This window comes from Chlamydotis macqueenii, chromosome 5 (assembly GCF_036417535.1).
Source record: "Chlamydotis macqueenii isolate bChlMac1 chromosome 5, bChlMac1.mat, whole genome shotgun sequence".
NCBI classification, from domain to species: Eukaryota; Metazoa; Chordata; class Aves; order Otidiformes; family Otididae; genus Chlamydotis; species Chlamydotis macqueenii.
In genome coordinates this window covers 17,534,431-17,562,134 of record NC_141560.1, presented here as the reverse complement: position 1 = coordinate 17,562,134, position 27,704 = coordinate 17,534,431, and the positions used below count along the sequence as shown (strand labels likewise).

Here is a 27,704-nt window from a genome sequence, read left to right as displayed (position 1 = left end):
TCTTTCCTTCTGGATCAGTACAATACTGGGTCATATTGCCAGAGCCGTGAGATCAATATCTGCATTGCTTCTACATAAATTGTATTTGTCCTGTTTAAATAAATGCCACGGAGGGAAATATCCAGTCACCAACCATCTCTGCTGGTATTTTTTTACTATGTTCTGTCATTTCTTGCTAAACTTTGAAGCTTTGCACTTGGCTGAAAACAGAAGGTAAAAGCAAAGACTTTGCCTCTTTCCTGCCAGAATGATATTGACCACAGGCAATGTAGACATGAAGCTTATATTCAGTGGTAACTGATGAACAAGGAGCATCACTGTAATGAAGTTTAAAAGTTCATTCTAAAATGCCAAGGCCCTTCTTCATAAAAGACTTGGTTCTTTAGAGGCATTCTGGCAAAGGCTAATAGTGTATGATTCTACCTTTGGCAGATGCTTACTGTGGATGTATGGGAGAATGTGATAGCTATTCCATTTGTAAATATCAAAAAGTTTGTTGGAAAGATGGTAAATATTTCTAAGACCAAGAACAAAGTATAGCTGGTACTCAAGAGAACCTGGATACCATGACTGACCAAAGCTTAACTCAGATTTGGCTGCTGAAAAGAAACAAAGTCTAGAGCAGAATTTCAGGAACAGAGAATTAAAGATCAAGGTAATTTAAAGTCCCAACATTTCAAAGTATAAGAAGCAAGTCAAAGGAGGAAAGGATCACCATGGATTACACATAGCTCACTGAATACCTCTGCTTCATGTGGTCAATGTAGCCAAAACAAGCAAACATAATATTTCAATTCAAAATGAGAAGAAATAGAATATAAAAATGCCAACATATAGAAAAGTATCTTACATGCTCCCAAAATACTGAACGTGTTACCCCCCATAAGAAAACGGATGTTTCCAAAAGATAAGTTCAAAGAAAGACAACAGTAAAAGCAAAATAAGCACCCAAGAAAGAAAAGGGCATCAGAAGACTGTAGCCTTACTTTCAGAAGAAAGAAAAGTTATAAAATGCAAAATAAAGGTTCATAAAACATGAAATAAACCATATGAAATTGAAGCTGCGGGGAAACTAATGTTTCTGACTCACAACAAATGATAACATAACAAACTGATCAAAACAAGTTATTTCGCCACAATAGGATACTGTGAAATTCACTGCAACTACATGTAATAAACAAAACCGCTACAAGTTGCAAAAACACTAGGCATTCATTCACTGATAAACATTCACATGAGCACTAGAAAAACTGTTCTAATAAACAAAAAACTAAAGGCATTCTCTTTTCCCAATATACCTCCTGAGTTTTTCGGGTGTGTTCCTTAAGATTCCCTGAAAAACCTTTCCCTTCTGTATTTCTTTAAACACAGTACTAACTCGTCTTGAAACACACAGGGGAGTCTGCCCATCTGGAGCAGAGCGCAGGTGCCATGTGAGGCTTGGGTTTCTGTGTGTGTTCTCTTTCTCCAACCAAAGCAATGGTTCTTCAGTTTGCTCTGTGTTCTACTTTTTGAGTACAAGGAGGAGATGGGAGCCTATCAGGGTCTGAAGAAGGTCTTCCTTTCTGTCAGTTGTCCTCCTCCTCCGTAAGCCAGCCAGCGAGCATTTTCAAGGAGGTCTGTGCTTCTTCCCTTACTTCTTAGAAGCTTAGCCCTACCTTAAAATTAGTTGAACCTTCTTGGCTTAAGGTTAGGTATGATCTTCCTAGGACCAGCACACGGGCTTATGCCCTGTTCTCCTCCTTTATATCAATTTTCTCCTTGAAATACCAACACATATGACTCTGTGGGAATCTCAGATCTCAAGCCAAGAGTTTGGCTTAATTAATTTCTTAATTAAGATTAAGAAAGACGAAATAATGTAGTGTTCTTGATTAATCAAAAATCAGTGTCCTACAAAGTGAAAGGCTGATGCCTTCTTAAGAGAAATGTTTCTGTAATCAGAGTCTCACTTCTTCATTACTTGTCAGTAATGAGAATCTACGTACAACTATGTTAAATCGTTATCCCTTCAAAGAATCCATGGTGCATTCTGTCCTTCAGCTTCTGCCTTTCACTTGGAAGTCCAACTAATTTGGGTTTGGTAATTATCTCAGGTCTTCTACCTTTGCTCTTCTATTTTAGCCAAAATCTAAGCCTAGTCAAGACCATCGTTTAATAATAAGCTAGAAATTTTGTTTGATGCAAAGATTAAAACTAGCCTTTTGGTTTCCTATGGTCATCCCTCGTTTGTCCTATGTACGTGCTTGTCAGGACCTTGAGTGCACTAACAGGCCTCAACAGCCCCAACAAGCCTCACCTGCTCCCCACCCATGGGCTCAGGAGCCCCATTTAGGCTGAGCCCTGGGCATTCAGTCCACACCTGAGCTATGTTGTAGAAGTATGGGTCTTCAGCTCAGCCATGACTGTGCCTAGCCACGTTCATCTGGACTTACAGACTGACTTCCTAGCTTGAGCTCAGTCTTTTATTATGAGTATGGACCTGCCTGTCAATCACTAGGTTATGTCTGACCCTAGTTATCTTTGCTGGACCTGACCCTAACCTGTGGGCTGCCTTCCGAGCTTGACCTTGGACCTGCCTTGTTGCTTGCCTGATGATCTGGACTCTTAGCTGAATCTGGTGTTGCCCTGCGCGCTTTGCTCAGTGCTGTGGGGCTGGGTTCTGGCAGTGAGGCTCTGCCCTGTCAGCTGTGCTACTGTGCTTGGCTCCTGCCCTTTATGGAGTAGCCAGCCCTCACTGCTCTCGATGTTCTGTTTTACCTTCAAAATAAACCCAGTGTTTCTGTACTTGGTTTCACATTTCCAACAATAACACACATAGCAGAACTAAGTTAAAGGCTCCTTTTTAACACTACAAAATCCCATTATTAACTCTAATTCTAGGCCTGAACACTAAATGTTAATTCCTTTTGATTCAGCAGGCTTCTATCTTCTACTCCTGTTTGCAACCTGAATATTACCCTTTTGAATCTCATCAGGTGTGTGTCTTCATTTCAATACGGAGAGTATGAGTTGTTCCCCCTTATTGTTACCAGCCCTAATGACTGGAATTTAGCTTGAAGCCACTTTAAAGCTGAGAACAGTCCCTTCTTGTTCCACTATTTTTTATATTTTTTTCCTCCTCAAAGGCTGCTGCTAAAAAAAAAACCCAAACAACCCTCAGCTGAGCTATTTGCTGTGTCCCTTCCTACACTATGCCAAAGGTTAAGCATAACACTGAATTTATGCAAATTGAGATCCAGCCCAAAGATATTACAAATCACCGTCTGATGTTATGCCTTAGCTTTCAAAGGAAGCCTATGTTTGCTAGAACAACTCCACAAATTTTTTAGATCTTTCTCTTCATTAACTGAAATTTCAGGCCTATGGTTAACACAGAAGACAAGACCCAAAAACCAAGCAGGTTGAACCCTAAACCATCCTCCCTCGCCAACTCTTCAGACGACAGACTTATTAAGTAGGAATAAGACCCATATTTCACTCCTTTTTCTTCAGAATCTTAAGTGCAACTGTGGGCTTTACACTTAGCACATGTATCCACTGCCAAGCCATATATTCACACAGTCACATATTCATTCTGACTGAAACCGTTCTCTTTGACATCTAGGTTGGTATTTTGAAGAAAATAGGCTCTATATGGTAGCTATTCCATTTCCCAGCATTACCTCGAACCCCAATATAAGAAAATGCAGTAAAGTCATACTTGAGTAGGTGGTTTGTCAGTTATACAGGAGCTATATTCACTTCTAGATCAATTGGGACTGGGACCTCACCACCTGTAAGAAGGGAAAGAACAGCATTTAGTCGAGAGCAGTGTCCCAGGGATAATTAGCTGTATGTAGTTATTTATACCTACATCTTTCATCAGAACTACACTAACAGTTTATTTAAACTTCATGAAAGATGATGAAATCCTCATTCAACTGAAGTCAAGTGCTAAACTTCTGAACTGGGAGTCGGTGTTTCACCGGGCCTAGGAAAGGTTGGCTTTGCCTGTGGTGTTGAGCACCATCTAGTGTCTTCATAGTGGCCAAGGAGATCCACTTTGAGCCTTCAGTTGAATGAGCATCAAAGCACGGGGGGGAAAAAAAAAAAAAAGAGCAGTATGGCTTAAAGTGAAGTTCCTGTGCCAAGGAACTTATTTCTGACTTTTGTGGGCTCTCAGCAGTGTCCTTCTTCTCCAATGACATCTGCAGCACCGTGCATTTATTCATCAGCTGTCCTGAATATAATAAAAAACAAACACTTCTAACATTTTTAATTAAAACACCAAACATAGCAGGATAAGCCATCATTAAGTTTAATTTTGCAGCAGTTTTTATATACTGCATCACAAGCACCTACATTTTCCCCCAAGAAAAATGGCAGAAAATCCTACATGCATGTATTTATTTACACCCAAACAAAAAATGTCATTACTTCAGCATCTTTCTTATTTGACATCCTTTTTAAATTCTTTTAGCCTTCTTGTTAACTAGAGCTGGATGTGTGTGAATTATGGCCACCACTGCTTCTCTATAACTCTAGAGGACAGAATTCAGTGCTGACTGACAATGAGTCAGTCATTCCCAACACAAACAGAAAGTTATAGTCAAGGTTTTGACAAATCAAGTGGATTTGAAATCCATTTCACTCATAGATGATTCAATTTGTGAAGAAATTCAGAAAGAAGTCACAACACCTCCCAGCACCAGTATGAGAAAACAGCAGTTTTCTCATGACTTTAGGATACAACAATTTAGTAAAAAGTTCCCGTTTTTGTATAATGCTATGCAGTTACTCAATCGTTTTAACTAGCACAGGAAATACGTGTTAAACAGTTACCATATTCAGAAAAATCACAGAATAGTTTGGATTGGAAGGGACCTTCAAATGTCATCTAGTCCAACCCCCTGCAAGGAGCAGGGACAGCTCCAACCAGATCAGGTTGCTCAGAGACCCATCCAGCCTGGCCTTCAATGTTTCCAGGGATGGGGCATCCACCACCTCTCTGGGCAACCTGGTCCAGTGTTCCACCACCCTCAGTGTAAAAATTTTTTTCCTTATATCCAGTCTGAATCTACCTCTCTCTATTTCAAAACCATTACCCCTTGTCCTATCACAACAGGCCCTGCTAAAGATTTTCTCCCCATCTTTCTTGTAGGCCCCCTTTAGGTACTGGAAGGCTGCTATAAGGTCTCCCTCGAGCCTCCTCTTCTCCAGGCTGAACATCTACAACTCTCTCAGCCTGTCCTCACAGGAGAGGTGCTCCAGCCCTCTGATCATGTTCATGGCCCTCCTCTGGACTCCCTCAAACAGGTCCACATCCTTCTTATGTTGTGGGCTCCTGCTTAAACACCTCCTGCACAAGCAAACTTTCCAAACGTGGTACACACCTGTGAACCACACATACCTGACCAAATCAGATTTTTTTTTTTTGGCAGTTTAGATGAGCTTCTGGTTTCATTGAAGGCTTTTCCCCAGTAGTCTATTTCCTAATAATTTAATTCTATATAAACACAGCAGTAAGACGTGTTTATGTATAAACATACAATGGTTGTTAAGTACGTGTATGTTAGGTGTTGGAGACTGTTCCACATCAGTCTCCACTGGCATTTCCCTCAACAATCACACCTAGCTAACGCAGCCAACTGTCCAAATGCAGCTGTTCAAGTTCCTCCTCTCCTCCAGTGCCTGCACACGGGCAGCATGGGGAGAGGCAAGCGCTGGGCCAGGCCAGCACAGGGCCAGGTCGCTGGAGCACGGGCCTGCCCACCGAGGCACACGGGACACTGGTGCTGTGGCTGGGTCGCCCAAGCGCGGCCTCTCTTCCACCACCACATGTACCAGCACTGGCGCAGAAATGATGGCGGCTTGGAACTGGCAGCCCCAACCACACCGGCAGTAGCCGAAGGTTGAATAAGAGAAATGAGCAGTTACAAAGGGCTGCTGCCACGAAAGCCAGCCGCCATTTTGGGCGAGGCGAAACAAGCCACAGAGGGGCGCCGGCCCTAACCAAGATGGCCGCCGGCCAACCCGCCCCGCCCCGCCCCGCCCCGCCCCGCCCGAGCACGACCGGCCCCGCCCCGCCCCGCCCCGCCCCGGATGGAGACGGGCGCGCACCGGAAGTGCTTCTCTCCATGCCGGAAGTGCCGCGGTTCCGGAGCGGTGGCTGGGCGGCGATGGCAGCGGGCCGGCAGCGGCGCGGCAGGCCGGCCGGCCCCTCCGCCTCCCGGCGCGGCGGCGCGGGCTGAGGGGAGCGGGCCGCCTGCCGCCGCCCTCCCGCTCCCTCCTTCTCCGCTGGAGGAAGGTAAGAGGCTGCCGGCGCGGGAGCGGCGGAGCCATTCTCGCCCGGAGCGCGGGTGCGGCGGCCGCGGGAGGGCTGAGCGCTGCGGCCCTCGGCAGCGGCCGGTTCGCGGGGCCGGCGGCGGGAGGAGCCGCGGAGCACCCGCGGAACGGGGGTGAACCAGTGGTAACCATCACGGGTATCTCCGAAAGCGGCAAGTAGAAACGGTGTCTCGAAGCGGAAAATCGGAGTCGTGCACAAGTGTCGGGGCCAGAGCGACTTCCCCGGGGCTGCCCTGGTGCGGTTCTGTCCGGTCAGGACTGGGGATATCCCGTCGGATACGGAAAAACAGGGAGTCTTTCAAGTTTGCTGACCAGACAGATTCGTTTGGCCTTGGGAAGGGAAATTTAGAAAGGGGTAATGTTTTTATTTTTTTTTTTTTTTTGTCAGTTATAGTGAACTCTCTTGTACTTTCATTAGTAGTTATTGTTCTGGATGCATAAGTCATCCTTAAAAAAGCGTTTCGGTCAACTATTTTAAAAGCCTGATGTGTTTTCTTAAAACAATGCTGCATAAACTGATTTAACTTCTCTCTGAAAAATGCTGGGAAAGGTAAAACCCCAGGAGTCTGGAAAAGGACATTTGTAAGGAGAACTGTTTAACCAGCTGCAGTGAAGTGGTGGTTCTCCCTGCCCTGCCCAAGGGCTGTTTTGAGGGAAGGTGGTGATGCCTTCTTGGAGTGGAGGTACTTCAGCTGGAGTGTTTGTGACCGGTTTGAAGAGTGGGTCAAGTCACCTAGATCTGTACAGCCAGCTGGAGATCTTAAAGCAGCCAAAATCAAGCCCAGAGTGACTGTGGCGCTTCAATAATTTGTGTTTCTTTTGAGAAGTGCCATATGTCTGGTGTCTGGTTTGTTCTGCACTGAGTCAGTTACTGGTACAGATGTTCAGCTCCTTTCCTCCTGCAGCTGCTCACACGGGCAGAGCGGAAATACAGTTAGGTGCAAGTAACGTCTTTATGGTATCTTCATGTGTGCCAAAGGGTACAAATACATACCTTTAGTACGTATCTTGTCATGTTCAAACTGAAAACACCCTTTTATGTGGTTCGTAGCTGGGCACTTAACTAGAACTTAATAAAACTGGATGTTGCTACACTGCAAACAAGCGGTGATGAGCTCCTGTTATTGGCTGGCTAGCAGCGTGTTTGTCTTGTGCACATCAAAGAACTTTACAAACTTTCTGTATGTATAGAATGTCTTGTATTATCCCCGCCCTGCAGCTAGAGATACTGAGGGCAGGTGGGGTAAGTAACTTATCCAATTCATGACTTCTGTGTTGTTCGCCCAGTACGTGGCTTTAGCCCAGTATGACCTGATAGCTAGCAGGCCCTAAACCAGCCAGCGCTGTCGATGGAGCATTGTGTGTAATTACCATTAGCCTGTTGCTGGCATAATAGTATGATTTTCTCTAATGCAGAGAGAACTCGGGTCTTCAGAAGTGGATGTTTGCACTGGTTTTACTAATGTATAATGAAAAGTTCTAAAAAATTAACTTAGGAAAACCGAGCTTCATCTGTATGTCCTCTTCCAAGCTGTACTGAATGTATACGTTGCCTTTTGTTGCAGGTGCAGAGCATGGAGAATGATGAACTTCCGCCAGAGGATGGGATGGATTGGTGTGGGGTTGTACTTGTTAGCAAGTGCTGCAGTTTTTTATTACGTCTTTGAAATCAATGAGACTTACAACAAACTAGCACTGGAGCACATTCAGCAACACCCCAAGGAACCACAGGAAGGAACCACATGGACGCACTCCTTAAAAGTACGACTGCTATCCTTGCCTTTTTGGCTGTGGACTATAATATTTTTAATACCATATTTACAGATGTTCTTGTTCCTCTATTCCTGTACAAGAGCTGACCCCAAAACTGTTGGGTATTGCATCATTCCTATTTGCTTGGCTGTTATTTGCAATCGTCATCAAACATTTGTGAAGGCCTCTAATCAGATCAGTAGATTACAACTGATTGACACTTAGCTCAATTTCTAATTTCTATAGCAGTTTTGAAGCAATTATGCCTGATCTAATCACAAGACTGAAGTTCTGAGTGAAGGCTGGAGAGAGCCTTTTCTTTGAAACTGTTAAACAATGAAGAGAGTGACTGTTTTATAATTAAAAAAAAAAAAAAAAAAACAAACTTCAAAGGTTTTTAGATATGGGTCTATCAAAATGGCCAGAGTGGGAGAGGCCTACGTGACACTTGATGGAAGTACTCCTCATTTTGCCTTAATGATGCAAAATTGCAACGCTCCATCTGAAACGTCCTGTGGGGAAATAGGTTTCTGGTCCATGACTTTACTCCTCTGTGCAAAAAAAGTGATTTCCTATGTTTTCCTTTGGAGTAAAATCAATAAAAATATACTTCTTTTGTGGTAAATGTAAAAGGAAAAAAAAAATCAGAGCGTGATTATAAAAGCTGCACTTAACACAATTCTTTTCTTTTTCTTTTTTTTCTTTTAAAAGTAATTCATATCTACATCAGTGCTGGTTTTTAATCAATTTTTTAAAAAATAAGTTGAGATATAAATACAGGAAGCAAAGAATAAAGTTTGTGCAAACCCTTAAAGAGAAAAAGGTATTTTTATTCTGTGGCAGCTTAATTTTTTCCAGGGACCACAACAGTACCAGGTGTCAGTAAGCAGGCAGTGAGGAGTGGCGTAGGCCTTGGGGCTGGTGCTTTGCTGTGATGTCAGAAGCCGCTTGTGTTGGCATTGGTCGACCGTCTGCACACAACTTTGTTGTGTTTCCTTCTCCTGTCTATGGGAAGCTCCTCTGATAACATTACAAGTGACTGAAATTTACTGTCATTCTAAGTTCACTCTGGACATGATGCAAAACCATGTTCTGGGAGCACTGATGTATTAGGAAAAACTTTAAATTTGGGCAAGTTAACTGGTGTTAGGTTGGGGGGATGCTACAAACAGGTTGTAAGACAGATAACCATGCTTTTTCCAGAAATTTGAAGAAGTAAGACACCTTCTCATTCTTGCAATGAATGCAGATCTCTTCAGTCACACTGAAATTACACTGATTTCTTACCATAGTTTCAGCCTCTATTTTTCAGGGCTATTTTGGCATAGCATTTAATTCTAACTACTGGATTGTCTATTTTGAATAATATCAAATCTGTGCTTTCTTGTCCTTTTTTAATTCTTCTTACAGTAACTAAATTTTTGAGCCAGCCATGATGGAAGTGAAAACAGTGCAAAATATGCTCTTCAAAAGCAGTAGGCCCAAACCAATTATGAACTGAACTCCTCAATTATCATTTCAATTGTATGTGATTGTCAGTACCTAATCATCCCAAGTGCTAATCCATTTCTGACTGCTTTAAGGGAATCCTGGAGAGTATTGGCTTTCTCTTGCTCTGGAAAGAGAACGCTGTTTGCAGAGTTGCTGTGTTTAAGCATGGTAGTCACAACACCTTAAACTTCCTATTTGCATTTGGAGATATTTTGAGACGCTGGTTTCAAATGCAAGTATCGGTGCTAGGACCTGAAAACACGATGTAGCCTTTACAAGATGGCTTTGAGTTCTAAGTGCAATATGGAAAGGAGGATGCTGCCATCTTGATATGCTGGAGTGAGAATAAAGTATAGACTCTGACTTGTAGTATCTTTGGGACTCAGAGCTTTTAAGTTGTGTTGTTTCCTAACTTTAAAAATCATCATCCTATTTAATTATAAAACAAAAACTTTTCAGTGTTTATAAACAGAATTTTGTTAATGCAGATACACCAACAAAGAATAAAGTCATTGATAATGTATGTTTGTTGCTGGACAGCATTGCTGCAGGTCAGCTGCTGTACCTTCTCTCCTGTCCTTCCCTCAGTGTGTATGTTTGGTGATCTTTTTTTTGTTGTCCTTTTATGCTCTGTGCCCTAATTGCTTGGCTGTAGCCTGAAGTTTTGGGGCTGGCTGGGTGAAAGTGAATCCCGTTGTCATTTCTCTACCTTTGTAACAGGGAGATGTCTCTTGGCTGGACTATGTTTTTAACTCGGTGTAGTTTTTAAATTGAGCAATTATGTTGTGTCTAGATGGAGTTATTTAAAGAAGAACAACAACTAAGAGGAAGCATCAAAAATAGAAAATGATAGGGAGAACTGCGTAAGTTTCTGTTATGCAAGCATGTGGCCTTTAGCAAATTCATCAGCGTGCCTGATGCGATGAGCCAAGCGGTCTGGCCGTGGAGCATGTGCTGGGCGCGGCAGTGACTTACAGATTGGAGGTTTGTGTTTGCACGCTTTTGCATCAGAAGCCTATTACTGGATTAAAGCTGGCTACCGGCATGAGCTATGCAACTAACTGCAGAAAAGACACACAGCCTAATTGAAGCTAATGCTATGTCTGTAAGGGTTTGAGCTTGAGGTGAAGAGCAGCAATGGTGAGAATTAGTGCAAACTATTAACATAGTACATAGCAATACGAGGCAGTAGAAGAGGAAAGCTAGCTCCACTGGTGCTTCCAGCATTTTTGGCACCAGTGGAACATCAACAAGTCTTACCCACAGAATCAGTAAAGGACAGACTATAAAAATTAATGATTAAATTGTTTTTTACTGTAGCCTTTTAAAAGAGGCAGTGAAATGACTTTAAACTTGATTATCCTGAAAATTTTTAGATAGTGTCAAGGCTAATGAGTTCTCAGTCACAGAAGATAACTGCCTGTAACACAAATTGACATAATCTAGAAGCTTTGGGGATAATCAAGCTCAAAGAAGTTTTACAACCTCTTTAAAGACTATGTACTTCTCAATTAGTTCTTGATCATAAAGGACAGATAATAGCACAGATCTGTTTCCACAGCAATGGCATTAATAAAAAATGCGTGACTAGCTTGTGTTAGAACTTGCTCATACAAATCTACTTAGGTTTTTTTTCCTCTGAGTAGGTGGAAAAGATGAATTGCTACAACTTCCACTTAGCAGGGAAAAGGCATTTTTACTCATACTCTTTTAAGTTAAAATGAATTAGCTCAGACCTGATCTTAGGCAAGTTTCTAAAGCAGAAGCTGTAAAAATAGAGGCAGTAATAAAGTCCTCAGATGATTGCTAACCTCTGCCAGCTTAGCAATCATTCAGAGCTTTAATTTTCTGTCAATAGAGTAGCTGTTAATACAGGGTTGATTACTATTAATCTCTGTGCCATCTACCTTAGATTTCTCTCTATTGTGTTTGTGTCACAAGATAAAACTTTTGTCTGACTGCTTGAGCATTACTCTTGGGCAGTCTGATTGTTAGTTTCATTAGCTGCTCCACCTTCACCTGGCAGTCCCTTCCTGTCTCAGGAGAACCTCTGCCACGCTTACAGGTACTGCTGCGCCTGTTCTTCACTTCCCTCTGTGGGAGAGCAGGTCCAGTGAAGAGTGGAACTTCAGACTGCAGCCCTTCAAACTTGGACTGAAGTAAGTTGCAATAAAATGTTTCTTATGAAGCATGTTTATGCCAGCAGTGAACTAGAACTGCAGGCTTGAATTCTTTAAGTAAGAATAGGAGGATTGACTTATCCTTGGAACAAAACTTTCCAGTTTGTCCAAGATATTTATTAACTTCCCTTATTTTCTCTTGCCTAGTCCATAGCCTTCTTAAAAGGGTGCTCTCTAGTTTCTTATGCTAGTAGTTTTAAAGAAATGCTGATTTTCATCTACCAGTCTTGGATGATAACCTCTTTTCTATGTATGACTTAATGCGTGAAAGCAGTTTTAATAACTTTACCAGTTAGCTGATGTGTAAGAACTGACTCAGCTCTCTTTAAAGCTAGCCCTATGGTACAGGTTTCTTCTGGAAAGAAAGAAAGTACTTCTGCACAACTCCAAGTCCCCAAAGCTTGTGACTAGCCCAGTAAATTTTGGCTAGTGAATATGCTCCAAACCACTGCTCAGTTGTTTACACTGCTAGGTATTCATGTAGTAACCATATATTCAAGTGCCAAGAGACATTATCGTGTCCTCACTGCCCGATTACCACATTCTGTAGAGAGACTGGTATCTGTAGGAGCCTGTGTATAAATTAACTTTTAAGCTAGAATGAGTGGGAATCACACAGGGGCTGCAATGGATAAATTGCATTCAAACTCTTAATGAAAGTGATGAGAGTGCATTTATCTCCTAGGAACTAGGAAAGGTTTTGCACTTTATTGTACAATAATATGCCCTGATTATCGGGCCCTTTCCTTCACAGAACCATCTGAGTGCCTAATAAAAATCATATTTGTGATTTTTTTTTTTTAACTCAGAACACGGCAACCTGTGGAATTCCTTTGTGAATTTAGCCTCAAAGTTGTTCAAACCAGCAAATTCAGTATTTCAAAGCAGTAACAATAGCGTATGTCATACAGTCCCAGTCTATGTGAAGGAGACTTGCTTTGACATTTTTGCTGTTCTGTTTTGCAACTAGTAAAAGTAGTTGGTTCTCAGCTAAATACTACCAAGAATTTAATATCACTTCAGCTCTTTTAATTCAATAGAAACATACCAGCATTCTCCCTGTATATTGGTAAGGAAATCCATCTAGCCCCCTCTAGGTAGTAAAACTAAGTTCTGTTGGTAGACATACGGATTACATTAAACAGCGCAGAGCTGGTGAGCTGGCTTGTTCTGTGCCAGCCTGAAGTTTGGTTAAGGTCCAAAAGCACTAGCATATCTCGGAGATGAGTATGCCATCTTTCTTCCGTCAAGGCTTGTCTACTCTACCTAAAATGTAGGGGCCACAGTTCACTTAGGGCCTGCGGAAAGCTTCATTCTCTAGGACAGCTTTTTAAAAGTCATTGCAGGCTTTTGCTGTATTCTCCACACACATAAACCTTAAGTTTTTCTGTCTTTGGAAAATTTTGTAGCCTCTCCCTGAGCCATGGAAAAACCTGTATGCTTCACTGACTTGTCTGACTTGGTTGCTTGGAAAAAGGGTGCCACAACCAGTGAGCAACACCAGCTGGTTCTCTCTGTTGCGCTCTGTACCTTTTCCCAGTTCTTTGGCTAGAGGACAGTTCAGGAAGCAGGACACTGCAGTCGTTCTGGGGGAGAAAGGGGCTCCCCAGAAGGGGTTCAGAACACAGCTGTAGGGTAGGTCCTATTACAGATAGGGAGAGGGGAAAGAGAAAAAAAAAAAACCCCATCACAGTAAAGCTTCTTGTACATAGTTATCTTGCAGCAACTCTCAGAAAAAAAATAATTAAGTTCTCTATTGAGTTAGAGCACTCAGGTCACAAGCAAACCTACATTTTAGAATTATATGAGGCCCCGCAAACCTCCAGTACCCTTTTTGTTACTTAAAAGTTTTTGTGGCCACAATAAGGACTAGAAATGATTCTTTAAAGTCAAAAACTTGAGTGGTTGTTCTTGACCCAATGCTTATTGATATCTTCTGGAGCTCAGCTGCAGCATGTTACTGTGTCCAGGCTGCCAGAAAAAAAGAAGTGTCCCATTATGGCAGTGTTACCTGTGTTTCCTCCCACACTGGTTTGCTGCTTTACACTAAGAGGTTTTTAGCCCCTGACATGCCAGTGGACTATTTACACAAAGTTTATACATAAAGGCCACAAACTGACACCTAACGTTAAATGCTGCTTTTTAGCCATCCTACAGTTCACACCATTGTTGGAGTGCTTAGGACTACAGTCTGGAGGGGGGCAGGAAAGGAAAACGCTGCTCTTGGATGTAGCTCTACAGCAAGCTTCCAAAGCTGAAGAACAGAGCTCATGAAAGATATCATTGCTTTAGCACAGGTCACGTGAAGGAGCCCTTCTGATATATTTATCATGCTAGATTTTTTTTTACATTTTGATAAGCCACTTCCTTTGATACCACTTCCTTCAATAAATTATCTATCTACCCTAAAACACTTTCAGCATTTTATCACTTTAAGATTTTGCAGCCTGACAAGAGCTCAGAATTAATTTGTATAATTTTCTCTCACCCTAGGTCCTCAGCAACTAAAGCTCCGTAGTCTTCAGAGTTCATCTTTTCTCCTCAGTTATGCCTGTCATATCTGCTAACAGAATAACGGGTGTGTGAATTCCTTAGAATAAGAGTACATAAAGATGTCCAAACTATGTTTACCGGATCTCCTTTCTACCCCCCCACCATTTCAAACAAATGGAGACAATTTTGTGCTCATAAAAATTAATCCATCATTTATTCCTATACTTTGTCCTCCATACACAAGTCTCAAGACTCGCTCAGTTTCCACAATACGTAAACAAGGTATGCCAGCAGAACCCATCAAAATGAAAAAGTGCTTTTCACATTCTTCAATCAGTCAGTTAATTTCTGCTAGAGAAAACCAGCAGACAGGCTCCACAATGAGCTCCATGGTATGGTTATCAATGTTTTATGCCTGTTCACAGAAGCACGCACCAAACACAAACTGGGAATGAAAGTAACACATGGGAAGCATCGACAACTTCCCCCTTGTTGTTCCTCCCTGTTACCTTAACAGCATTCCACGTGCTGCATTATCATGAAAAGAAAGAACAAGCTACCTTGTGCTGATTTACACAGCCAGGAACTATTGCACATAATATACTCTTAGGTATTACTCAAATATTTATGCTTTCTCCCTCTCTAAAATAAACTACAGTAACCAGCATAGAACCCTACTTACCTTTCCCCTAGCTTCTGCCCAAAGTTTTGTTTTTAGAAAGCATCTCAAAAAAAATCACTCCGCTCTTCTTTTTTCTCATTTTCAGGTAACGTTGAGAGTTCTGCACAGGCAGAATATTAAGCTGTGATGTTTGCTTTATTTGATTTAGCTGCTCTAAATGAATGTAAAAATCAACCTGAATAAAACTCATTGATGGAAGAAAGTATATAAAGATTGACTGCTGCATGAAAAAAGAGAAGTTCAAAAAAAAAAACCAAACCAAACATTTGGAGAAAACAGCCTTAGGACAGACAGCAGGTTTTGAATTGTGGAATAGTGAAAATAAATCAAAGTTGCACTTTGTCACTGTCTTGGCTGTCACAAAAACTGACAATTTTCTGAAACCAAGAATCCCAACTCTTTCAATCTACTTTGTCTATGACCTTTTCCAGGAAAATACTTGATTGATGAGCGACTAAAATAAACCTTTTAAATGACAGGCAAAAATAATCTTCTACTGCAGGACTGTACAAGACTCTTGTAGTACTGTTTGGGAACAGACAGAGTCCTACAGGTAGATGTTTTAAAATTTTTAATACTATAGTGGTCTTGTATCGTTGTCTCTCTATACAAATAAAAGTTGTATTGAGATTTTTTGCGGTCATGTCTGACAAAATAACTCTTTCCAGATTTTATTACTTTATTTTAAAAGTTTTAGTCACACGAAGAAATACTATGACGTGGAAAAAGTCACTGAAAATATAGCGGCCAGAAGACTTGCAAGAATACTTTTGTATCTGCTGACTCGTTTGCTAGAAATTCTTCTCAGCGTGACATCGGTACCCTGCAAGCGACGCACTGCTAACGCCCAGGCGCACGCTTTCGCTCAGGCTTCCGGATGAAAACAGCGCCAGGGCGGACATCGCGCTTTAAACACGAGCAGAGCCGCAGGCACCCGCCCGGCCGCAGCGGCCCGCCCCGGCGCGGGGGCCCTCACAGCCGGTCCCGCCGCCGCGTCCCTCCCTGGGCCCGCACTCGGCCTGCCGGCACCGTCACGGCTGCTGAACCTTCGTCCGCTTGGGGGGCGGGTCGTCGGCGCCGGCTTTCACGTCGACGTCGTTCTCGTCTTCATCCTCCTCTCCCTCTTCGTCCTCATCCTCGACATCACCTGCCGGGGGCCCAGCGGGGCGGGAATGAGCGGCGCGGGCGGCTCAGGGCGCCCCGGGGGCGGCGGAGCCCCCTCCCCTGGCCGCCCCCCGCCGCCACTCACCGCGCGGCCCGCCGCCGCCCGCCGCCTCTCTCTCCGCCTGCACCAGGGGCGCCAGCAGCTCCGCCACGCGCTCCTGCATCTCGGCCAGCGCCCGCCGCACCGCGCGCAGCTGCCCGCCCTCTCCCTCCTCCGCCGGGCACGGCACCCGCACCGACCGCGTCTGCCCGTCCGGGCCCCTCAGCTCCGCCACCAGCTCCATGCCGCCGCCGCCGCCGCCGCCGACCAATCCCCGCACGGCGCGCGCGCGGAGCCCGCCCACCACTCGGCGGTCACGTGTCCGCCATTCCCCATTGTGAGGCGCGCGGCCCCGGTCACGTGGGGCGCGCGGTTCCGCTTCCGCTGTGGCGCCCCCTGGCGCCTCGGCCGCGTGTTTCCCGCCTCGGCTCGCTCTGGGCCGCGCGTCCCGGCGATGGCGGCGGCGGCGGAGGGCGCCGAGCCGGGGAGCGGCTGCGGGGGCGGCGCGGAGGAGCCCGTGGTCTCCTTGGCGGAGGTGCTGGCGGAGAACGAGGAGCTCGAGAAGGAGGCGCGGGCCGTGCTCGGGGGCAGCGACCACGAGCGCTGCAGCTACTCGCAGGTGGGGGCGGGGCCGGGCGCCGCGGGGGGGGCGGGGCCGAGGGGCAGAGGGCGGGGCCGCCTGGGGCCGGGACCCCCCAGCCCCCCGGCGGCCCCTGTAGCCTTCGCTGGTGTCGCCCCGCAGGGCGCGGTGAAGAGGCAGGCGCTGTACGCCTGCAGCACCTGCACGCCGCCCGGGGGGGAGCCGGCGGGGATCTGCCTGGCCTGCAGCTACGAGTGCCACGGCACCCACCGCCTCTTCGAGCTCTACACCAAGAGGTACGGCGGCGCGCGGGAGGGGGGGGGGCGCGGGGCGGGGCTGGGCGGGGGCGCGCGCCCCTGCCGCCGGCGGGAGGCGCGCGCTCGCGCTGGTGGCTGGCGGGCGGGCGGCTCGAGCCTGCGTGCGTCTGCGGCGCCGCGCGCGAGGGATCCCCCGGCTCCCCCTCACCGCGGCGGCCCGCGGCCGTGTGCGGGCTCCCCGGAGCCGCCCCGCAGCCAGGCGCGGGCGGGGAAAGCGGGGCGGGGTGCGCAGGCCGTCACCGCTGACCCGCTCCTGCCGGGCCCCAGCGCTGGGGGCTGCGTTTCCCCAGAGCCTCCGCCGCTGTGTAGCGCGTTCCAGTGAGGCAGGACGGCGCTCCACCGTGTAACTCGGCCGCAGTACACCGCTCCCAGCAAACTGCGCAGGCGGCTGGGCCGAGGTCCCCGAGGCACCCCTGTGCCCCCGTTCACTGGGCATGCCAGCCCTGTGTCAGCGAGAGCCGAAGGGTCCGAGTAGCAAACAAGAGCTTCGTCACCTCCGCGGATCCAGCCTTTGGAAACAAGCCCATTCACCCTCCTCTTTTGCCGACACGCGCTCGTGTGCTTGCGTGTGGTGGCTGCGGCACCCGGCGTTGGCTGTGCCTTTGTGGTCTCCCAGCCAAGCACTGTTGTGTTAGCTGAGACGTGCCAGGAGCACCGCCTGAGCGGGCAAGGCTGGAGGCCCTTCGCCCAGTTCTAACGGGTGCTGTTGCTTAAATAGCTGCAAGAATATTTTTATGGCTCCTAATAAGCTGCTGGGAATTGTTGTGAACACAAAAATCAATGTGTTTTCAGTTAACAGAAAGACCTGAAATGCTATGTTTTCTTTTCCAGGAACTTCCGCTGTGACTGTGGAAATAGCAAGTTCAAAAATCTGCAGTGCAAGTTACTCCCAGTAAGTTCAGCTGTAGGTTTGTATGAATGTACATACAGAATCAAAGTAGCAGTCTGAGGAGGATGGTGCCTTGCCTCAGCCAGTGCTGACTCATGTGATGCCTCTGCTTTTCCCAGCAAGTTAAAGGAGGTGGGCGTATTACTGCAAGGGACAAAGCTGTTGAGGGACCAAAGGGAAAAGTTGCGAGGAGAGAGGAGGGAGAATGTTTGATCCTTGTCATCCACAGGTGCAGAACTGCTGTGTAATGCCAGAGACCTGTTGTGGTGCCTGCACTCATACAGCTCATTAGGTTTAAGCTGGCTTCGGGAGAACCTTCTGGGGTGCGGTTTTGCAGTTGCATTAAGGAAATTCGAGGTTTTGCTGCTGTCAAAGGGACAGCTCCCTCCCATTCTTTGTGGTGGCATTAGTGCCCTAATCTTTTTTGAGAGGTTGTCATCAGAGCCTACTGATGGGACAGTTTTTTACTGTATTAAGCCATCTGTGCTCTTGAGTGGGCATTTTGGACTCTTCAAGTAGTTGATAGACTGGGAAGCAGTGACGGGAAGCTGCTTGACTTTCCTGCCGTGCTGCTCCGAGGGTAATAACACACCAAAGGTGGAGGCGACAGGTGGTTTTGTGTATGATCATTTTGTTCTGGCAGAATCGGGATGGATCCAGAGCTCGTCAGCGTAGGGCTGCGCTCCAGTGATGCCTACAGAGACACCTGTGACAATTTCAAGATGTTGCTGTTTCTCATTTGAGTCAGTGAAATAGATCACATGGCTGTGCCTCCTCCTTCAGTTCATTGCAAAATCAATTGCACAGGATCCTTCAGCATCCGCCCGTTACTCTGGCTGACTTCATGGATGCAGGATGCTTGCATTGTCCATTCTTCCTGTGTCAGAATAATGTAGAAAGTGTTTTGTAGTAACATAAATGGTCACAACTGTTTCTACAGAGGCCGATGTTGGCCTTAGGCTACAACTGCATGCAGTTCTGAAGCTCTCTGGCCACAACTGTATTAGCTGTGCTTTTTTTAAATGGGATTACCTGTAATTGAATTTCATTCAGCATGTTTTGTAATTTGGGTAATCCTCTCTTGTAGAGTGGGGCTTATGTAACACGAATTTAGTGGAAACTCTGTGGTAAAATTAAACAAAATTGGGTTTCGATCACATTCTGGATCTTTAAAAAAAACGAAGGGGAAGGTGCACAGTAAATCCACAGCATTGCTGTAATGGCAGCAGGCAGGTGTGTTGGTGATCGAAACTCATCTATCGTTTTAGATTAGCAGTAGCTTAACAAACACCACAGTTGTCACGTGTTACAAAGGTGGAAAGACTTTTTCCTCTTTCCTTTTGAACTTTGGTATTCCTCACATGCCCTGTCTGCTGCTCGCTGCATAGCATAGATGTCTGCGTAATATTGTTCTTTTGGGATCTTCAAGCCAATGAGTATAATGATTGCTTTTAGGAATTAAAGTGGAACAGGAATTGTGTTTTCCTAGATGGTGCATCTTTTCTCTCTTTTGTTTTCCACTGCATTGTCTATTGAGATATTTTTTTCTTTCCCCCTAGGAAAAGGGCAAGGTGAATTCAGGAAATAAGTATAATGACAATTTCTACGGATTATACTGTACTTGTAAAAGGCCTTATCCTGATCCTGAAGATGAGGTAAGAAATACAAAAAAACCAGTAGTAATCATGTATAGATGGTTTTTATGCAAAACATAGTGTAAAGGGTGGTTTCTGAGCTGCCTGACAGGGAAGATCCCACTTTAAGAAACCGTATGTTCCATATTGGTTTTGGTTGTCATGTGCTGTATAAAATAATTACTTTAGCAGGTTTTTTTAAAATTATAGAATACATTCGTCATAAAGCAGATGAGGAGGACAAACTCATTTGGACAAAACACTGCTGCAGTCCTTTCTGGTTTCCTGTCTCTAAAGTTACAGAGTTCCCTTAGAGGGTGGGTTTCTCATTATCTTGAGAAATGTGGCAGGCGCAGAAGGGACATATTGCACGTTTTAGGAGAGACCAGAATCTGCATCCTTGTGCCTGCAGCAGTGCTTCTGGGACGGGGAGAGTCTGTCCTGTAGCACTGGCTATAGCTTCCCTTTACAGTAGTCACTTTTTCTCTACCTGAAGTATTAAAATATACCACTTGGTTTGCACACACAGACTTTTGTTTGCAGTAATACTGAAGAGGAAAGTGCAATGCACTTGAGCAGGCTTTGCGCCGTGCTGCCGTTTGAGGCTTGTGAGAGATTCTGGAGGTTACTGTTAATGCTAATAATGTGACGGTTCTCTTAGATTCCAGATGAGATGATCCAATGCATAGTTTGTGAAGACTGGTTCCATGGAAGGGTAAGGAAACTATAAGTAGCAGAGTTGCCATTTCTGTAGAAATAAATCAGTGTTGGCTAAGTTTGTATGGTTATTCTTACTTGGGAAGCTTTGCTGTAGTTCTCAAAAAATGATTACATGAGTTCTGAGGTACTTCTTCTCATCCTAGGCAAAGGAATATTGAAAGTCTAATCTTGCGCTGCTGTCCACTCCAGTCCCAAAAACCTGGGAAGCGTTCTATCTTTTTGAATGTTACTGCTTTAAATAATAACTTTATAACTGTCTCTTTAATTGGAAAATTCTAATCAGTAGAATCAGTGAGAAGATGATTCTTACTGAGGCACGTAAGCTACCTGAATAGTTCTTCATTCAAAAGAATGCTTTTTAAACTGTGATTCCTTTAAATAGCAAGGAACGAACTGCGCAGTTCATTCCTGATTATGAACTTTGGGGAAATCTTTTAAAAGCAGCTCAGCACTTCAGTGAATGCCCTACTTAATGTGTAAGCATTAAGGATTCGGCCTCTTGTGCCTTGAAGGGCACCAGTGAAATTCCATGTTTGAAGTTGCAGGATCAAAGGGTTTTTTAAAAGATGGTTGGCTTCAGTTATGGGTTCTCCAGATAAACTATAGGATTCTTCTGTATACACGTATATTAAGAATGTTACGCTGCACACTGGGCACTTTCCAAGAGCGCTTTTCAAAAGAAAGCCGATAACTGCTTTTAATTGCCTAAATAGTTCTCACCAGTTTATGGAGAGCTGTGGGACCTAATTCTTCTCAAGTTCAGTATGAAGGCTTACAATCTCTTACACGTTAGGAGGTCGTCGTAAGTTATTTAAGAGCTTAAACATGCAGTGTGCAATAGATATCTTCACCTGTCCTATGTTTAGGGTAATTTAATATAATAATGTTTAGAAATGAGATAAAAATAGGACTGAGGTTTCTGGGTATGTAGAAGGCATAAAAGACTGTCAAGAAAGAGAATTATTTCAGTTTTCCCCTGGAATTTTTGTCCCCTCTTTCCAGTCTTTAAGTTATACTGATAATCATTGTAGAAAGTTAGCAGGTGCGTGTGCTTGTGCTGAAAATGTGATGGCATTTGATGTTTTACTTCCTCTAAACGCAGAGTTGAGTCTGTTAATTTGCAGCAAAAGTTTCACTGCTGCGTGCTTGTTTCTTTTTGATAGCATCTTGGTGCCGTTCCCCCTGAAAGTGGAGACTTCCATGAAATGGTATGCCAAGCCTGCATGAATCACTGCCATTTCCTGTGGGCCTATGCGTCGCAATTAGCAGGTAAAAAAATTAAGATGTCTGAGCCAATATTTCATTAGCATCTATTTCTCATGCTTGGTTGATTAATGACATAGTACTGTTTAAGTGGTTGGAGAAATGATATTCATTATATTGGACAATCACCTTCAGCAGTGAACATGCAGGGCTACAGTAACAGTTTTGTAAAAAAAAAAAAAGGAAAAAAGAAAGAAAGAAAAGCAGTTCTTGTTCCTAAATCGTAATTCTGCGGTGCTCAATCTTTTATTTATTTTATTAAAGAGGTGCTAGCAAATAGATGGATGAAGATTTAATACTTGTCTCAAGGAACTTAATTTCTAAACTGGATCAAAGAACTGAAGAGCCATCCTAAGGGAAGCAGTGAGGCAAACAGCTGAGTCTAAGAGGCTCTGAGCAGCAGAGAGTGAATGATAAGAGTCACCTGAAATGAATGTGTAAAACCTTAACCTGAGTTGAGCCGGGGCCGTGCTCTCAGGACACGTGTTCCCTGGGGTCACACCAGGCCTCTCCCTGCTCTGCAGTCTCTGTGGGATCAGAAGGGTAGAAGACATGATTTCTGTGGAAAGAGCTGGTTTCGCATAGTCTCCTAAATGTTGCTTTTATCAACTGGTGATGGATCTCTTACAGGCCAGAAGTTTCAATGGTAATTTTACGTCTTCCAAGCTGGCCTATCTGGAGTTCTTGTCCTTCTAATATAAATAGGGTACAGATAGGGTTTCCCATTTGTTTTTCGTTTTCCTCCTTCTAACCAGCTATGTCACAGGGCACACATCTGAATTGACATCAAAGGAAAAACTTGTTTTGAATAAGGAAGTGGTTAGTGTAGTTAATTGGTCATAGAGTTTTTGGTGTGTGTGTCTGGAGAAAATAAAGGACTCTGGCTCAAAGTCAGCAAAAAGGTACACAACAGCTACTGAACCTGCCACAGCTATCAAAGGGTGTCAAGAAGGACAAGCATCTTGGAACAGAACTGTCTGGTACTGTGATAGCCTTTTCCCTCTCCTGGGGCTTAGGCTTTGGGAAGCAGGGTATTTTAGAATAAAAGTATGAGAGGTGAAGAAGACAATGGTGAAAGAGGGAGCGGTTTCTTTGTATACCTAGGTCACTGTGTCTCTATAGAATATATCCAGGACCTCGCGGTGTACGAGGTGATCTAGGTGCTCTGTGATGCTGCACTGTGGAGCAGGGAGAACATCTGTGGTAGCCTGTACGTTGTCTGGCATGGTATTTTCATTTACATGGGTATGTATCTTCCAGTTCCTGCTTTAACCAAAGTGAACTCCCTTGAAGATGAAGGGGTTGTCCTGAAGGTTGAGGAAAATGAAGAGCAGAAAAAAGAAATAAAAAGAGAAAGTGGAGTGGAACACCAAGAAACAAAGGAGGAAAAGCAAATGGAACAGTTTAATGAACCATCCACTAGCTCTGGGTCTGCTTGTCCAGAGGTAAAACAGACCTCCTTTTCTGTCCTGTACGTCTTCGTACTGCTGGTAGGTGAGGTAGAGCCCACCTCTCTGTTTAGGTTCAGTGAAGGCGTAAGTGCTTTCAGTCTGTTTCCGAGTTCCTCTTCAGTCACTCACACTTCAAAGGTGCGCTCTCTGTGGAGCACAGTGCAGGCTGTGGAACACGCTTCTGAAAGCGGTGGCCAGGGTGTAGCGTTTGCAGCTAGGTTACATCCATCCCTTCCTGTCGGCCAGCTGCCTTCGCACTGAGGTGGCCTCTGAGTTTGTTCTAATGCAGGGATATTGTGCGTTGTAGCTGTATTTGCATGATGATAGTCCAGCTCTGATTCCTTAAACATTTATGGCTATTGCAGTAAACTTCTAGAGAAATTTCCAGTGAAAACTGCTAAAACCACATCAGAATCCTCGTGTGGATGAAATGGTAATATAGGTTGTTTATAAAAGTAAGTGAGTCTGAGACAAAAGAAAAATATTGCGTAAGGAAAATGACGTGGGAGAGAATGAGGTGTATTTGAAGTGACGTTATCGAGTACTGAATGCTCTCATTTTAATTCAGGTAGTTACTAAGAGTGAGGAGCCAGTCTGCAAGCTGAAAGAACTCCAAAGCAAGCAATTTTTAAAAAAAGATACTGCCACCTTTTGGCCATCGAACTGGAGAAGCAAATTATGCACCTGTGAAGACTGTTTGGTATGTATTCTGTCATTATTGCCATCACTGATGTGGGGGAAGCAGGGAGGAGCTCCCAGAGAATCTTTGAAGGGAAGCTTGTAGATGAAATCTGTGTAAATGTTCTTACCTTGCATATAAACACCTAAAAACCTCCTTCACCCCATATAAAGAAACACACTGGATCCTCTGGAACTAACAGAGCACAAAGGAGCTTCTAAATGTTTGTGTTTTCTTTGCTGCTTAAATCCAGTATTGCTGTGGAAGTCATTGAGGAGTGACGTCTGAAATGCTGGATACAAAAATGACATTATTATTTTTATTGTTATTATCTGTGATACTGAACATAAAAAGGCTTGGGCGAGAGCATCTCCAGCTGAGAAGTTTTGTTATGTAAAAGCAAATTGTACTTTATTCTCCAGAAAATGTATTCAGAGCTTGAAGTCCAGTTCCTGACAGATGAATGTGACACTGTCTTGGCTTACGAAAATAAAGGTACCAGTGACCAAGAGACGGAGAGGAGAGATCCTTTAATGGACACCCTTAACAGCATGAACAGAGTCCAGCAAGTAGAACTCATCTGTGGTAAGTACAGCTTCTTTGTTAGACTCTCCCTTAACACTTCAGGTGAACAGTTTCCCCTACGAGGTGGGTATCAGGTCTTGCAGTGTGGTGTCAAACTGTTTTTGAAGTAACCCGTAGAAGAGCGTACGACAGGTTGCACAGCTCAGTCAGGGTTGTTCTAGAAGTTTGTCCTCTGGCCTGCTGCTACAACTTTAACTTACATCAGGGAACTAGATGGTGTGGGAGCCTTTCCCCTATTTCACATCTTAGATATTGTATTGCAGGTAATTTCTTGTAACAATATTTAAACATGTATTTACACTTCTGCTGTCTCTCTTATTTCTCTTACCCTGTTCTGTTGTTTGGCGATCTCCTGTTGTCTGGGGCGGGTGCCAGCCGCTGTGAAGCTGGGGTGCAGGCTGCTGCCAGGCAGCTTTGCCGCAGAGTGCATTGACTGGGCAGCGCCGAGGTATTTTGTAACTGGAGCCGTGTTTCCCTGTTCTGCCTGAGGGGTTTGCACTCTGGTGAGGACGCTTGCCCAATCCTGATTTATGGGCTAGGACTTCCCACGGCTACCCATGTGTGCTTTTGCAGTGGGAAGCTGGGGGCAGAGAGGGTGTTTTAACTGATTGTACTCATTCACTCACTGTCCGTTTCTCTGAAGATCACCTGAACAGATACTCAGACTGCAGAGGTTAGTCTGAAAAATTATTAGGCTTCTCATGTTTACCTGGACTTGCCTGTCTTTTTATTGCTATTATTTGTAATCCAGTTCAAACCTAGATTTGTCTCAAGTAAATCTAACGAATGATGAGAGGAAGTGGAAAAAGTTGTCTTTTTTAGCCACTGTTAAACTAAAGCAGAATATCTTCTTGGTTTTTTTTTTTGTTTTCTTTCCCTTGCCTTCGCTTCTCCATCCAGAATACAATGATTTAAAGACAGAGCTGACTGACTATCTCAGGAGATTTGCAGATGAGGGAACGGTAAGGCACAACTCACAGAATTTGTTTGCCATAAAACGTGTTTTAAAGTACTGTTGAGGGGTGGGTGTTGAACACTCTGATGCTATGTTACAATATTTTTTTCCTTGTCTCTTGGAGTTGCTGGTACTGCAGTAGAAATTAGAAAACCCTGATTTGATTGGAATTTGAAAGTTGTATTTTCTTACTGGCATTGTTGAGAGATAATATGGACCTTACAGAAATCTCTCTATACTGAGAGCAGTTTTTTAATTTAAGTGAACTTCTGTAGTTCTAGGAAAAGTATTTGGGGGCAGAACCTCTGAACCTTTATGTTTTTTCTTAGATTGAATTTAAACCCTTAGAAGAATAAGGACTGACTAAATATTGGCAATCAGTCTTGTCAGTCGTTTTCTGGGAGAATTTGCATATTATTATTAATTAATACATGTATTTTGTTGGCTTATTTGCTAAATTGCCATTCTTGGTTACATTGTAACAAGTCTGAAGTGAGCCAGTGAAAATCTTGCTTTGTGTTCATTTTTTTATGATAAAGGAAGTGGTCAAACACATTAGAAATACCGTCAGGAGCTTTGCTCTGTGCGCTTGTTCTGCCTTTGGGGAGCTCGTTTCTCTGTTTGTATTCTCTTACAATGGAATTTCAGCATTAATCGTTTCCTTTGAGTACAACGGGAAAGCTGTTTTGCTAGCTGAATCAGAGATATTTCAGGGTACTTGCTTTTATACGCTTTGTGTGTTATGTGTGGGGTGCATGCAAGAAGGAAAAAAAAAAAAAAGGATTGTTTAAATGAATTCTTGTACCACAACTTGGGTTTCATGTTGCTTCCCCCAGGTGGTTAAAAGAGAAGACATTCAGCACTTCTTTGAAGAATTTCAGTCACGGAAAAGACAACGAACTAACAGGATGCAGTACTACTGTAGTTAGACTGATGAGAGGGTTTGGGTCTGAAAGGACGTCTGGGAAAACAGTACTCATTGGCAAACAGAAGAGGGCATTTTCAGAATTTGGCTTCTCGTCAAAATCCCAACTGTCCGAGAAACGTCTTCATTTTGTCTCATACTTCCTTTATTTGTAGCGACTAAAACGTTGTTCTTAACAGGTACACTGCATTTATAGGGATTTCCTACTGATCGACTTTGTGTTCCCGTGAAAGCCGGCCTTGTCTCAGGCCTGTTACAAGGACAGCATGTCACTGGGTCAGCCTTCACCTGTTTTACTGCTGGTGCCTGTAGCTGTAACGCTGCGCTAAAACCTGGGCGGGGGCTGCCCGCTCCCCGTTCTGTGCCACGCAGGCAATACCCTCTGTGTGCTTTGCAAGGGTGGAGCGCGTGGCTTTCCTGCTTTACGCGGCTCTGCATCATCTCTTCGGAGTGCAGCGGCTCTAGCGAAGGCTCCCTGCACGCAGGACACAGCTGTTTGCTGTGCAGAGGGAGGCTTGGCTCCTGAAAGGGTGAAGCGGGCAGCGTTGTGGCTGTTGGGCGAAATCACGTTCTAACATCTGGGTCGTATTAGGTGAGCTGAGCAGCACTGTGCTTCCGCACGCTCGCTCTCCGCTCCCGAGGCAGGTGAAAAATGAGCAATCCTAGGTTAAGCTTGATGCAACAGAATGTTGTGTCTGTTTTTATAAATTCAAAAACTTCGTTTCTAATATTGTACAGTGATGTTTTACATGCAAAAACTTGTCATGTGAACTTTATCCACTCACTAAATACAAACACTGTCTAGGAGGAGGTACTAAATTGCAAATTAAACATCGGGGGAGGGTTGTTACAGGATTTCTGATGTGCTTTGATTTAAAAGCTAGCCTCCTGCAAATTATTGTACTTCATAAACGTTCCTGAAAATACTGCAGCATCCTGGCATTTTGCTACAGTATAAAATGTGTGATCTTTTTATAATCACTGTGATTATCATCACTGATGTTAGAGAATCTACACTTAGCTACAATTAAATACTGACTTTTTGTAAGTTTTTAGTTTTCTTTACCCACAAACCCCAAAACATATTAAGAAAATTCTAATTTTAACTCCTGCTTTATGTAGTTGGAGGATTTCTTTACCACGAGGTACTATTCTGCTTCCATGTTAATGACTTTTGAGAAGAAAATCGGATCTTTGTCTATCACTCTCCCTATTGTTTCCGCCCACGTTATTTACAAAACCTAGTTCTAGCATATAGAAGCTCAGCTCATCGGTTTGTTTCATGCACAATGACTAGTTGCTTTTAAATTTAACTCTGGGTATTGTATGCGCTTATTTTTTTTTTTGTAGCAACTGTTACAGGAGTTGTAACTGTGTATCTAACTAAAATCTAAAAATTAAAAGACCTGTTCAGGCTGTCTGCTCTTCTCTGTTTGAAGTGCTGCTGTAGCGGTTTGTTCCTCTGCGTGCTGCAGACACACACCACACAGTGCCCAGGGTTCCCAGACAGGCAGCTGTGAAACAAGGGCTGGCACCTCCCTTACAAGCCCAGTCCCGGGTGGGATGAGGTGGCCCTC

At 44.3% G+C, this 27,704-nt stretch overlaps 3 protein-coding genes across 3 annotated transcripts; 2 read left to right on the top strand and 1 right to left on the bottom strand.

The window, feature by feature from the left end:
• The first annotated feature begins 6,132 nt into the window (after positions 1–6,132).
• On the top strand, positions 6,133–8,905 carry LYSET (lysosomal enzyme trafficking factor). The gene is made up of 2 exons (XM_086748289.1): positions 6,133–6,289; positions 7,893–8,905. Exon 2 carries the CDS (start codon positions 7,909–7,911, stop codon positions 8,302–8,304), a length of 396 nt encoding a protein of 131 aa, XP_086604415.1. The 5' UTR covers positions 6,133–6,289; positions 7,893–7,908; the 3' UTR covers positions 8,305–8,905.
• Positions 8,906–14,427: 5,522 nt separating this feature from the next.
• Positions 14,428–16,400, bottom strand: GON7 (GON7 subunit of KEOPS complex). Its single transcript, XM_086748822.1, has 2 exons — positions 16,175–16,400; positions 14,428–16,072 (listed from the first exon to the last, which is right to left on the bottom strand). Exons 1-2 carry the CDS (start codon positions 16,371–16,373, stop codon positions 15,957–15,959), a joined length of 315 nt encoding a protein of 104 aa, XP_086604948.1. The 5' UTR covers positions 16,374–16,400; the 3' UTR covers positions 14,428–15,956.
• Positions 16,401–16,568: 168 nt separating this feature from the next.
• UBR7 (ubiquitin protein ligase E3 component n-recognin 7) lies at positions 16,569–27,532 on the top strand. Its single transcript, XM_086748821.1, has 11 exons — positions 16,569–16,748; positions 16,872–17,005; positions 17,858–17,918; positions 19,475–19,570; positions 20,211–20,264; positions 21,433–21,538; positions 22,793–22,977; positions 23,552–23,683; positions 24,085–24,247; positions 25,148–25,209; positions 26,039–27,532. Exons 1-11 carry the CDS (start codon positions 16,584–16,586, stop codon positions 26,129–26,131), a joined length of 1,251 nt encoding a protein of 416 aa, XP_086604947.1. The 5' UTR covers positions 16,569–16,583; the 3' UTR covers positions 26,132–27,532.
• Positions 27,533–27,704: the final 172 nt, after the last annotated feature.

Excerpts from the sequence above, each read along its gene's own strand:
- LYSET (XM_086748289.1), top strand. The coding sequence starts at position 7,909 with ATGATGAACTTCCGCCAGAGGATGGGATGGATTGGTGTGGGGTTGTAC.
- GON7 (XM_086748822.1), bottom strand. The coding sequence starts at position 16,373 with ATGGAGCTGGTGGCGGAGCTGAGGGGCCCGGACGGGCAGACGCGGTCG. Across the intron at positions 16,073-16,174 it reads GGGCGGCGGCGGGCCGCGCG|GTGATGTCGAGGATGAGGAC; the intron begins GTGAGTGGCGGC and ends GGCCCCCGGCAG.
- UBR7 (XM_086748821.1), top strand. The coding sequence starts at position 16,584 with ATGGCGGCGGCGGCGGAGGGCGCCGAGCCGGGGAGCGGCTGCGGGGGC. Across the intron at positions 17,919-19,474 it reads TGCAGTGCAAGTTACTCCCA|GAAAAGGGCAAGGTGAATTC; the intron begins GTAAGTTCAGCT and ends CTTTCCCCCTAG. Across the intron at positions 24,248-25,147 it reads GCAAGTAGAACTCATCTGTG|AATACAATGATTTAAAGACA; the intron begins GTAAGTACAGCT and ends TTCTCCATCCAG.